The 13,401-nt window shown below is 32.2% G+C and overlaps 1 protein-coding gene across 2 annotated transcripts in view; it reads left to right on the top strand.

The window, feature by feature from the left end:
- The window catches only part of KLHL1 (kelch like family member 1), a gene marked incomplete at both ends in the record, with an annotated part of 240,056 nt that extends 234,625 nt beyond the window's left edge, over nucleotides 1-5,431 (top strand). For both annotated transcript variants that reach the window (XM_084234749.1, XM_084234748.1), the window contains one exon: nucleotides 5,372-5,431. In XM_084234749.1, coding sequence (XP_084090875.1) covers nucleotides 5,372-5,431 — 60 coding nt within the window. The remainder of the gene's footprint in view (nucleotides 1-5,371) is intronic.
- Nucleotides 5,432-13,401: the final 7,970 nt, after the last annotated feature.

The following is a 13,401-nucleotide window of genomic DNA, read 5'->3' as shown; positions in this document are numbered from 1 at the left end:
AAAGTAAATAAATACATAAATAAATAGTTCCCATCAATGCATGCAGTGAAATTGTAAAATCTTGTTTAGATAATGTAGAATAATAAACTCATCTCTTTATATTCCTCTGTGGGTGGAAGGCTCTATTTTCACAAAATTTTCCTCTGAACAACTTGAACACTGATGTAAATTTCTTTTACAGATATTTGTCTTTTAAAGTACATAAAGTTTTGATCATGCCATTTTTTTTTTTGTTATGTGTTCAGACACAATATTTAGGTGACTCTTTAAAGCACAAATAGAAGACCAATTTCCTACTGGCCAGGCTTAGGTAACTATATTATAAGTATAACTCCTCCTTAAGGAAAAGCCCTTTGAGTCCAATGAAAATAAATGAAGTTGGCTAATGAGACATAATGAACAATGGAGGAAAGAAGGTGAAATATTTGAAGGACTAACTCGTGTGATATTCTGCAATGATTATGAGGCTAGCATCCTTTATCCAAGAAGCAACAAATATAAAAGCAGCTATTAATTACTGCTTTTCCTTATTGCACTAAAAATTTAGAGGATATTATAACTCCTTACTTTTCTGAGTCCCTAGTGTTTCCAAAGGCTATACTATGTAGATCAATTGTTGAATTGCTGTGGAAATGTACCTGTCCAATAGTATATATTTTAAACGTGCCACTTATACAAATGAACATTAAGTAAAGAAAGTTTATGGACATATAAATGATGCAATAAACTAACTTCATTACATATTTATAATAATGAGCCATTATGTTTATCATTCCTCTAAAATTGAAATCAAAATAATGTATGTAGTAATAATAGGTAAAAGCCTCCTAAAGACAATTTTTTCCTCATCCTCATTTTATTATACCCTTTGGATCATGTAGTAGCTTATAAAAAGCAAAGTGGTATTTAAAATATTTTATATTTTAACAACTTTTTCTTATTATAATAACATTAATTTTAAAAGCCTTAAGTTACTTGAAGATTTTGTGTCCATAAGTTTTCCATAGTCTTTACACTTTTATTACTTTTTAGGGATCGTTCTCAGGTCCACAATGAAATCCCTTTGTACACTTCCATGATTTCAGGCCACAGAAAAAAAAATATTCATATTTGCTGGATAAAACCTGTCACTTTCCCTCCACTTACCCTGTCAGTGGAAATAATAAATTAGTTATCCTGTTTATTACTGGTACTTCCGAAAGGCTAAATATTAGAACAAGCAAACCATATTAAATAACCAAAAATTATATTTGGAAAAATCTCCAAGTTAGTTGGAATTGTAAATAAAGGGACTAAATTATTGATTGGTTGCCAGGCTAATGCCTTCCATGCTTTATTTTACAGAGGACACGTTTGCTTATATGCATGTACGAATGTGTGTTTTAAATAAACCTGCCTGTCATCTAACATTGGATTTACTTTTTGCATTTGATTGGGGGGGAAACAATATATTTGCTTCAAAATATTAAAAAAAAAGAACTTTATTCCACTTTCCCTGCCTGGGCAAAATTACTCTTTAACATGTTCATTGCCATGATGGATCCACCAGCAACACAAAAAATCAGCTAATGTCCCATTTAAGGTCATGTTTCAAAGACTAGCTTAGTTGCTGGTATGGGATAAGAGATATGGAAGTTTATTAAATAAATTGAGAGTTGTTGGCAACTATTTTACTCTTTTGTGTGTGGGTTTAACTAATTAGACACATTTGATATATTGGAAATTGAGACTGGGTTCCAGGAAGACCTGGTGAGATATATACATTCTCAGTGGCCTTTACCTAATTAATTCTATGTCCAATCATTTTAGGTTCTATTCTAAAGAAGGAGTGAGAGCAGGATAGATAGATAGATAGATAGATAGATAGATAGATAGATAGATTTGCACTAAGGAGGGAAACTGAAAACTTTCTTATTTAGAGTGTATTTATATGTAATATAGTAAAATAATACTATAGCATTATGAATTCTGTGATAAGGGGGATTCTCTACACTATAATAGAACTTAAGTATGGTGGGGGGAGAAATCTTACTTCAGGAAATAATATGTATAATGAGGTCTGATAATTGAGTAATAGTTAACCAGATGAAAATATGGGAAATGGTTTGGTTTCAGTAACAAAATTTATGAAAAGCTTCAGAAAGAACACCTGGCATATTTCATTGGACAAGAAATAAAGTGATAGGCAATGAGTTTGGAGAGATAAACAGGATGTATCTTATGTAGAACCAGAAATCATTTTCTAAGAACCAGAAATCATTATCTAGAACCTAGACCTTATTATAAAACTGGAGAGAAGTTAATAAAGGATATTTTTGTATCTCCAACTCATGTCTAATTAAAATCTAAACTATAGGGCATGCCCTGGTGGCATAGCAGTTGAGCACTGGGCTGCAAAGCTGCCCGCAGCCTCTGCAGCGCTGGTTTAATCCCCGGCCGCAGGCAAGGGTCCCACATGGCATGGCAGACCTCTCTGCACCTGCTGGTCCCCTCAGCAGTGTATACCTCTGCCTGCTCTGTTCTGTGCTCTGGCTCTGGTGAATTCTCTCACCCTCTCTTGCTTCTGACTGTGCTTTTATAAATAAATAAATAAACCTTTAAAAAAAAAACCTAAACTATAGACCACAGGGATCAGCAAATAACCCTTGAGAAAAAATGATACTTTTAATGCTACTTATATCTTTGGTCATTTTCCTTTTTCTTCTTAGGAAAATTAGTCATTTTCCTTTTTCTTTTTTATAATCAAATTTTATTGATTTACCAGTTGTTTAGAAAACTATATAAGTCTAGGCCTCCCTGGTGGCACAATGGATTAAGCACAGCACTGTGAAGCGATCCTCAACCTCTGCAGTTCAATCCCCACCCAGGGAGCTACCCACATGGCGCAGCAGACCGCTCCTGTCTCGCCCACTGCTCCCCTCAGCAGTGTATTTCAGACAGTCTGCTTGTTCTGTTTGTCACTCTGTCTCTGGTGAATCCTCTCAACCCCCATACCTCTGGCCTATACCCCAGTTCTTGTATTCATAAATAAATCTTTAAAAAAACCTATATAATTTGGGGAGAACAGCATCCACTTCAACATGTGTACGTGCTTTCATGAAGAATTTTAGCAGAGAAAGTAGATAATAAAAACAGTTTTAAAATTATTTCACTTGATAGGGTGTGAAAACGAGTTAAGAGAAGGCAAGATTGAATTCAGAGAAACCCATTAGGAGGACATTTTACTAATGCACTGAGGTAAAATTGTGCCCTGCACTAGGTTGAAGACAGGAGGAAAGAGCTTAATTAAGGTCGTTAAAAAAATCTTAGAGACTCTAGTCCTTCCTTTCCCCGCTCCCCCTCTGGGCTCAGACTGCTGGCCAGAAGGGGCCTGGCATGGGCGAAATTCCCAGCTCACCTCTGGCTCCTCCAGGAGTCTTCTGCCGGTTACAAGCAGTCTTTATTGAAGAAAGATCCCTGTTCTAAAAAGGCGATGCGGGTATGCATTCCCCTGTGTGCCTGGTTGGGGTGCAATTGTATAGGGAATATAACCAAAATGAAAATGCATACATTGTGCAAAGATGAAAAAAGATGTAAGAATTATATAAAATAAAATATTTAAATAAAAATATAATAGAATTAATGTCAAAAATAAAATGGGTTATTAAATAATACTTTACTTTGAAAAAAATCTTAGAGACTTGATGATTCTTCAGATGTAAGTTGTGTTAGGAAAAACTAAGGGTCATTCTTGTGCTTTTAAGTTTCTGGTTTTAACAACTATGTAAGTGGTATCCTTCAATTACATTTAAAAAAAAACAGGAACAATAGCACAATTTTGGCAAATAATGCCGACATTGATTTTTGTAAACACGTATGCCCATGTATAGAGATGTAGATCTATATATTTTTTGTATAGAGATGTAGATCTATATATATTTTTGTCTAGAAACTATGCAGAGTATTTCTCCCTACTGAATGAAGATCAGATATTATATCTGGGAAACTTTTAAAAAATATATTTACACAAAACTTATTCCATTTCTATCAAAAAAATTGCAAATTATAAGTTTCTTGGATGACTCTCAAGTGAGACAGTAGCTGAAAATCCTTGGAAACTAAAATGTGAAAGTGCATGCATTTAGGATTGGGGTACATTTCAGTTTGTATTCATTGAAGTTATGGGATTTACATGTTGTATCTCGACACATCATTCTCATCCCTGTTATGTGGAGATACATACAAATGTGGAGATTAAGAAGATAAACGGGGTGTTATATGAAAATCATCTTTAACACACAATAGGCTACACATATTGTCACATGACCCTTTCCTTTTCTCATTTTAAGCAATAACCATTTGAGCTAGACCAGATTGATTTTATTAAATAAGCTTTTCAAAAATAATATATTAAATAAAAGAAATACAAATACATCATATGAGGTTTTTTTGTTTTGTTTTGTTTACCACAAAGCGATGGTCAGTAGCAATACGTACATTTAAAAGAACTAGCGTAAAATGGTGGCAATTTTCACATTTAGAGAGGAGACCATGTCATTTTCTCAATGAGATAATATATGTGATATGAGATTCGTTGCTCTTACTTTATTTCTTACATTTTATTCACCTTTTCAGTTTAAAATAGCCCCCTGTAATTCTAGTCTACCCTGATATTTTTATGTGTATAACTTATTCTTAGAAAACTGTAGTAAGTCATGGATATCAAAAAGCTCAAATTATTAAAATCTTGACTTACCTCCATGGAATAAATTTTCATTACAAACTCTCTAAAAATTATTGTTTTAATATATTTTCAGCCAATTTCATAGTTAGGATTATTAAATCTCAGTTCTCATTTCACTGTCATAAGGTGGACTTTTTAATAAGTCCTACTGCAATAGTAATTATGGCCTATTTATGACAAAACATTGAGTTACTTCATTGTTTGTATCTGTTTAGAATGAATGAATAACACATTGGTTCAGTATAATATCTGGGGAAATATATTCAAAATGATTTCAATAAGTGCAATAACTATTCCATGCTGCTATCACTATGAAATATCAGCACAAATGTGTCCCTGAAAACTTAACAATAAATCTTTGCTGGAACTTAACTATAGCAGCTTTATTTCAATATCTAGCACTAAATAATTTATTACTTTTATTAAAAATTCCCTAAATTCAGTTTTCACTTTGTCAATATACACATCATTGCTTGTTTTTAAATGGCATTTTCATTGTTTGCATTTTTATTATACTACTTCTGATTAAAATCTAAAACTACAAGTGTATTTATCTATGATTTTCACACAGTGTTGTAGGTTGAAATTTGTGTATTTTTTTCTATAGTAGTATTTTTTTTCCTCAAATTTTGTTTCATCTTTCAACAGATGGCTTCCTTAAACATTGGGAGAGCAGGTGCCTGTGTGGTAGTCATCAAACAACCTTGACTTCTTTTTATTTGGAGAGATTTTATTTGGAGTGGTTATTTTTATATCAGAAGGGCAAGAATAAGAACTTCCTGAGATGAAAACTCTTCAAGAACAAGGATTTCTGCAGATTTACCTACTAATGTCAAATGCGGTAGAAGAACAAACAGAATTATAGGAATCAAGAAAAAGTCCAACTGCTATGGGAACAATATCTGGCCATGTGTTAGTTACTTCAGGAATGGTTATTGGTAATTTGTTTTGTATTTTTAGCATACAACAGAGTTACCAAAGGCTTGCTTTTCTGTAGCAATTAAAAGGAGGGAGTGATATTTGTGATATGGATAATTTCATGACTACAATTTGTTCACTTGTTTTATAATCTGTGGCAATGTTCAAGAGTTTGCCAAGAAAAAAAGGCCTGATACTTCATCTGACAGACTGATTGGTTTACTATTTTGCTAATCAGAGGTGTCCATTTGAGGAGGCAGAAGGATGTTTTATTAAAACAAATATGCTTCTTCCCCATTTTCCTAAACTACAAGGACAATTAGAGAAACAGATTCATGCGTGTCTCTTACATTCAGAAAACAAACTGTCCTGCTAATGGAAGATGCATATATCATCAGAGAAGATGGTTGGATTTTATTGCAACTGAATTAGCAATCCCAAACTGGCAAACACAAAGGATTGTTTTCATTAGCCTTGCCACATTGCTTGCTTTTTGAACACACTGAGCCAAACATTAAGTACAATTATGGGCTTTTGCCTTATGTTGAGTTCAGTGTAAGCATGGAAGCTAGTTATTCTGAATGTCATATATGTATATATATAGATATCCAGTGCATGTTGAAGTCCTTTAGAATTTTGTTCATTAAAAAAAAAAACTTAGAATTTTGAAAGAGAAGTATATGATCCCTTCAGTTGGAATATTAATGATCATTGTGAGAAGGATGGCAGATTTCAGATTCTCATTTCTCACTTTTCAAACTTGTTACATTGATATGCACATTATTTTATGCCAAATATTTGTAACTGTTTAAAGCATAATGTGGAGACATTATACAATCCCCTTAATAGATAAATGTAGATTTTAAATACAATTAATAAATGATAGAAAATTTGCTTTTATCCGTGTCTTTCTTTAATAAACTTTAAATCTGATTAAAAATTGACAAGATTTACCAAAGAAATAGGCAATTTTTCTTGCTTGACTTTTTAGAATTCAAGAGGTTTTTCTCTCTATGCAAACATATGTTTGTTTCCTCCTAAACACTATGCTGACAAAATGCAGTCTACAATTGCTATTTTCTTTCCTATTCATTCACTTGAGACAGCTAGCATTACTTCGGAAGTAGCATACATTACATAATGAGAATCCTGAGAACTGTGTGGGCACTAGGAAAGGTGAGAAAAGTCCTCTTCCTGAGTCAATGTAAACCATGGAAATGAGTTTTATTGCTGGGTGATGAAAAATATTCAAAATTATAGTAACCAAGGAAAATATTGATAAATACTTTATGTCCAGGAAATATTAGGACACCTGCCATTTCCTAATATGTACATCTGATCAAATTTATTAATCACAATTAATTCAGAAAAATGATACTATTGTAAGTTGCTAAAGAAGAATTTAATGATATTTTTAAAAATTGTAGTTAAAAATGCATAAAAGTGGGCCTCCTTGGTGGCATATGGGTTAAGTCTCAGCCAGCGCTATCACTGCAGAGGCCCGAGTTCCATCCCCATCCAGGGAGCTAACACACATATGCCTCAGCAGACACCTCCATTCTCACCCACTGCTCCCCTCAGCAGTGCATTTCAGTAGATGTGTCTGTTCTGCTCCCCACTCTCTCTCTGGTGAATCCTCTCACCACCTATACCTCTGGCCTATACCCCAGTTCTTCTATAAATAAATAATAAATAACATCTATAAAATGCATAATATAAATATAATAATTTATATTATATGCACAGTATGAAAATATTTAAATGCATATTGACCATTTATAAGTATACAGTTTAGTAGTGCTAAATATATTCAACTTTATATGCCCAAACATTTCCTACAATATTTGGGTAATATTATATAATGGGAATAGGCAACATATTTTTGATACTAAGAACACAGGAAAAAATAAAGTAATAATGCTTCTATTTTATCATACAGTTTTAGTGAGTCATATTTAAACTTGGTTAAACTATCAACAACTTTACAAATAAGCAATTATTCACAAGAGGTAATTTTCCCCAAACAAATTTGCTACATTTAACCCACTGTTTTCACATGTACATATGTACATCATGTTAGCGTACTAGTGCTTAAATTCCATACAGTGAGTGTGTGCAATCAATTTATCATGTGGGGATACTGAAGAGCAGTTTGGACAATCAACACTAATCTTATATGAGACAAGAGGGAACACTATCATTGTGCTATTAATTGGAAGTAAAATTGTCCACCAAGCTCAATGATAAATGAAATACAGGATTTACTAGCTACCCTGACATGACTCTAATCTAGGATTCTTGAAACTTGTCTCTGTCAAATGATAATTGCTAATTCTTGGAGGTGAAATTCCGCTAAATACAGAAAACTCAGACTTGGCTTTTTAATTTGTAAGTCATATCTAAGCATAGAAGCATAGAAAATAGCATGAGAGGTTAGTGTTTTCATTTTATCTTTTAGGTATTATTATTATTATTATTATTATTATTATTATTATTATTATATTGATATCCCTGGAATAGAACTTATTTTATAGCTAGCAGTGTGAAATCTTAAGATATTCTGTAAATATTTTTGATGTTAATGATGACTATTAATGATAATTAAAATGCATAATAGAAATATACTTTGCAAAATTAATTATGAAGTATGCAATCAATTCCAAACCTTCAAACATGGTAATACTGATTTTTTAAGTTGAAACTCAAAAACAAATGATAAACCATCAATCACATGATTAAAATGATATAAAAATGACATTTGTAAATTTCTCCTAGACAAATTTGTAGTTTCTCTTGGACAAGAGACGAAGTAAGAGGAGCATTAGTACAATCTGCTGTAAAATAGTGGTTTCCTCAAAAGAGTCTAAGGAATTTATTAATTTTGTTACATTTAGTCTTACACCAGAAAGTCTATTTTGAAAATAAATATTAATAATCAACTAAAACCTGTGATAAAACAATTAAAAAATGAACATTTAAATATAGGCTAAAATATATTAAAATAACTATAGTTTCCTATTTTTAGAATGAAATGGTTCTATAAAAAACCCTTAAGATTTTTACAGCTTTGGGAATTCCTTTGAACATATTCACTGCCATTCATCAATTCTGTTAACAGTAGTTTTAATATTTTAAAAGAAATGAAAATCATTGTACAAACAAAAGAAATGATAATTAAAATTAATCTTTAGGGAATTTTATTAATATGATCCCTACAGAGATTTAATAGGATTTTTTCTAATAAATATCTGACTATTATCCTGTAAGGCTGTTTCAAAAGACTGAATATTGTTTCATCTTAAGGACTTTCATGAATTCATTTGTAAAAATATTTTGAAACTACATAAATTTTGTATATTGTTTTTGGCCTAAGTTTATAATATTTGTTAGTCAAAAAATGTAAATACTTCATAAATGCAAAGATTTCAATCTGAAAGCATACATATAATTGGAACATTTTCAATTCATATTTTTAAGATTAATTTATAGAAATTTGGTAACTTAAAATTTTATTGACATTTAAATTTCTTATGGATGAACATTAGCACAAGCTAATAAAGGTAAGGATATATATTCAGAATACATGAAAATCACTTTGTTTAATGAGCTCACTATTTTATTTTATTAGCTTATTTATATTCATAAACAGGTATGGAACTCCACAAGTATTGGGGTAAATTAATGAATGTACCACTGCATCACAATCCAATAATGTTGAAAAAGATAATTTCCAAAATGCTGTGGGGATGATATCTAACTTTGAATGTGATGTCTGCATCCTTAAGAATTTGTTAAAAGAATGAATGCATTTTCCCTGCTGGTACATAAAAGATTTTTTTTTCCTCTCTAAATATACCTTGTCTTTTACATCACTCAGTACATTTCTAAATGATAGTGAAACTGGTAGTATGTAGTAAGTGGACAATAGAATTAGGAAACTTAATTAAACTATAAGATAATACAAATGTCTCCAATCCAAAAATCCTCTCAACAGACTGTAGAATGAACTCATGTATTACTGAACAAATATAAATATGATGCACATTGAAGGGAACCTTCCAAGAGGTTACAAAGACAGAAAGAATTCTCAACCTTTTATATAACCAAGCAAATATAAACCATTACACACTTACTTTCAAGATAAATCACAACTGATCATCAAGTTACAGTATACTGAACAAAACAACTTGCTTTCCTTACATGTTATTTTGCTTTAAGTCACATATACCAATAATCGATTGATAACATTAAGTGAGACTTACTGTATAGTTTCTGGACAAGCAACTTTACTATAACCTAGGAGAACCTATACTTACAAAACACTAACAAAGATGCAAAACAGTGGTACTACAATAAAAGAAATGAGTTATTTACAAATTCCTAAGTGTCACGCTCCACCCCCCATCCATACATAAAATTGCTAAAGTTCTTTTATAAAAATTAATATATATCTGAATGCTTATATTTTTCAAATGTTTAGAATCTCTTCACTTCCCTCATTTACACTACCAGATATAAGTGATGTGCAATAATTCACTGCTACAAATGGCATATTTTAATATTAATTATATAGGAAATGCTTACAGGGAATTTATTGTTAAGTCTTCCAAAAGGGGAATAATATTAAAACTAGTTTAATGTCAGTTAAAAAATTAAGAGAATTCCTAGAGGACTCTAGGACACAGATCATGAAGTGTCCACATTAGGAAGAATTGTTAAATTGCATGTCCAAGCGCTCTCTTGATTGATTTTTACTCTGATCTTCTCACCAAATTGCATTTGCAAAAGTAACCATGGAGACTAAAAGCATGGCTACTGAATTGAACTAGCCAAGTAACACCAACGAAAATAGTGAAAGGCAAGCTAAGGTAGTTGCAGAGTCAATAATGTGTCTTATTTTGACATATAATAATGTTACTGTGACTTCTTTACATTTTGGGGCATCAACAACACTGACTACTACCAGGGACAGAAAGATGGATTTTATGTTTTGTAAACAAAATGTTTATGTTGTGATAATTAGTCTGATGTTCTATGTTTCTTTTGCCTATCCAGTGATTTAGCTTATGTAAGAATATTTCTTTAACAAACATATCACATTCCTAGACACATATTCACAACTCAAATTAATAGTAGTCACAATAGACATTATTTTAGTGACTTTTGTAGTTTTGTAGTAATGCTATTGTTCATCTATTATGCTATTAAATTATATAGAACACTGATCATAAAAGTTCAGGAAATTTCAGGAAAAATTCAATTATTTTTTTATTTTATAATTTTTAATTTTTTTAAACAATATTTGCATCCTCCCACCCCCTCAGATTGAGTCCCCTGTGGGTGTCTGAGGGAAGGGAAAATTCAATTCTTGAGCTAACATGAAATTGTCTAAATTTACAGAAATCACAAATCCATACTAAAATACATAAATGATTGCCCATAATTTATAGGATAAGTCAAACACAATTATTCATAATGCAATATATTCATCTGTCAAATTTTCACTGAAGATTTTTCTATAATGTCAGGAATCCAAACTGGTATTGAAGGAACAAATGGTTCTTTCTGTACATACAAAAGAGTAAAAAGAAACTTACAAGCAAATCCCTGTACCCTGAATAGGTGCGATGACACAGTTAAGTGTCAGACATAAAAGAAGTTGATGATGCAACATTAAATTGCTTGGGAAGATGAAGAAGCATTTACCAAGGAGACCCCTATAATAAAGGGTAGAAAGGTATGGAGGTGGGATCTGAGGTAGGTTTGAAACAAGAATTTGAAAGCAATTACAATATATTCTTTCTGTAACCATCTCCTACTCATGCCCACAAAGCAACCACTGTTTAGTCTTGCTAGTTAGGAAGATATTTTTGATAGTCCTTCACCTGGAGACTCAGAAATAAATCACAAACCATTTTCTGATAAATCCTAGGAAATTTATGCTAATTAATCTCCATGAATTCTTATTAATGGATTGAATGTCAAGAGTGCTAAAGAGCTGTGATGTAAAAATTTTTAGGGAGCCTTTCTTTTGTTAAAGCCTCCAGAAAAGGAGGTTTTAGGACATTATGCAGGACATTATTATACCTTTCTATCAATTTAATCTTCTTTTTTATGTCACCACATATTATGGATAAAATGAAGTTTTGGGATTCAGGAATCCAAAATCAAGAATTACTATTTTCTAGTTTACTACAGGTACTTCATTTGCCATTATTGCTATTATTTTATTGTTATTATTTTGCTCTATTTTCATCTCTTCCTTCCAATTCTAACATAAACTTGCTTACTTACATGAGTCTTATAAATTGGTGTAAGCTCTTATCAATAAACTGAGTTTTTACCTTTTCTATGATTTAATAAGTACTTGGAACAATGCCATTGTGTAATAAAGAACAGGCATTACCTGTATTAGACATTCAATAATTTATTCCTTGCATAAATATCTCAGTCATGCATCACTACTGTGTCACATTATCTATTTTGTTTTTAAAAGGCATTTTTAATCAAGGTAACTTTGGTTTATCAAATTGCCTAAGGTTCAGGTGTGTAACATAATTTGACTTCTGAGTACATGAAGTCACATGCTTATTTTATTTATATCAGAGACCTTGTTTGAGTATCATAATTTAATTGTATTTATAGCTCTCTCTTAGTTAAGTGTTATTTGCCCTCAAGAATTACATGCCTCCATATCTGATTGTAAAAAACATTCAATTCCACCGAAGAGCAGAGTCATGGTTTATCTTCAATTGGCAGTAGGTAGTATAAAAGCTGTTTCCTTTTTTGTTATCCCTGCATTGTTCGTAGTTGGCAATAAAAGGAGAGACAGGAGCACTCATTAAGTTGTATATTTGATAAACTTTATAAAGCATTCTTTGATAGCAAATAGAAAAGAAACAAAATTGAGCAATAAATAAAGTAACAACATTGAAACGAATTGAACATTGCCTGAAAATCATGAAGATAAGGAAAAAATCCTGTTTACTTATGAAACATGCATCACATACTTTTTTGTTTTGCCAAGGTTGTGTGGGGGAAAATAACATTTTTTAAAGAAGAATTGCAGTGATAATCTTCAAGTTTTATTTTCCTATTTGGAAAGATATGAGGAGATGATTCAATCAACTAAAACCATTGCCTCACCAAAACTTTTCCAGCTATGACATATCGCTACTTGCACAAATACAGAGAAGCTATAGGAAAAAAAACACATTTCATACCATCTTCTTTGTCTCCCTACCTGCATCTGTCCCTTCCTTCCCCACCTTTGTCTCTGCTCTTTGACAGTAACAGTCCACATTTTATAGAAAAATATTAATTCCATTTGAGTTACACAGGAACTGCCATTGTATTGAACTTTTTATTAAAGTTCAGCTGTTCATTGGTGATATTTCCCCATAGCTGGATCTATCATTGCATATTCATATCATAGACTTGGATGACCTGACCATCTAGATTTACGTATAGAGATAGTCAATCACCCATGTCTACAATTTTTATTTTTATTTTTTTAGACTTTTTTAAAAAATTAATTAATTTATTTATACAAGCACTGGGTACAGTCAGAAGTGCGGGAGGGTGAGAGAATTCACCAGAGCCAGAGAGGGGAGCAGAGCAGTCAGAGTGACGAAGTACACTGCTGAGGGGAGCAGCGGGCCGCACGAGAGGTCTGTGTGCCATGTGGGACCCTCCTCCGGTGGCCGGGGAGCAGCCAGTGATCCAACCAGCGCTGCAGAGGCTGCAGAGGCTGCGGGCAG

This window comes from Talpa europaea, assembly GCF_964194135.1.
Source record: "Talpa europaea genome assembly, chromosome: 6".
In the NCBI taxonomy this organism is placed as follows: Eukaryota; Metazoa; Chordata; class Mammalia; order Eulipotyphla; family Talpidae; genus Talpa; species Talpa europaea.
Note: the sequence above shows the minus strand (reverse complement) of the source record. Positions and strands in the feature narration are given on the sequence as shown.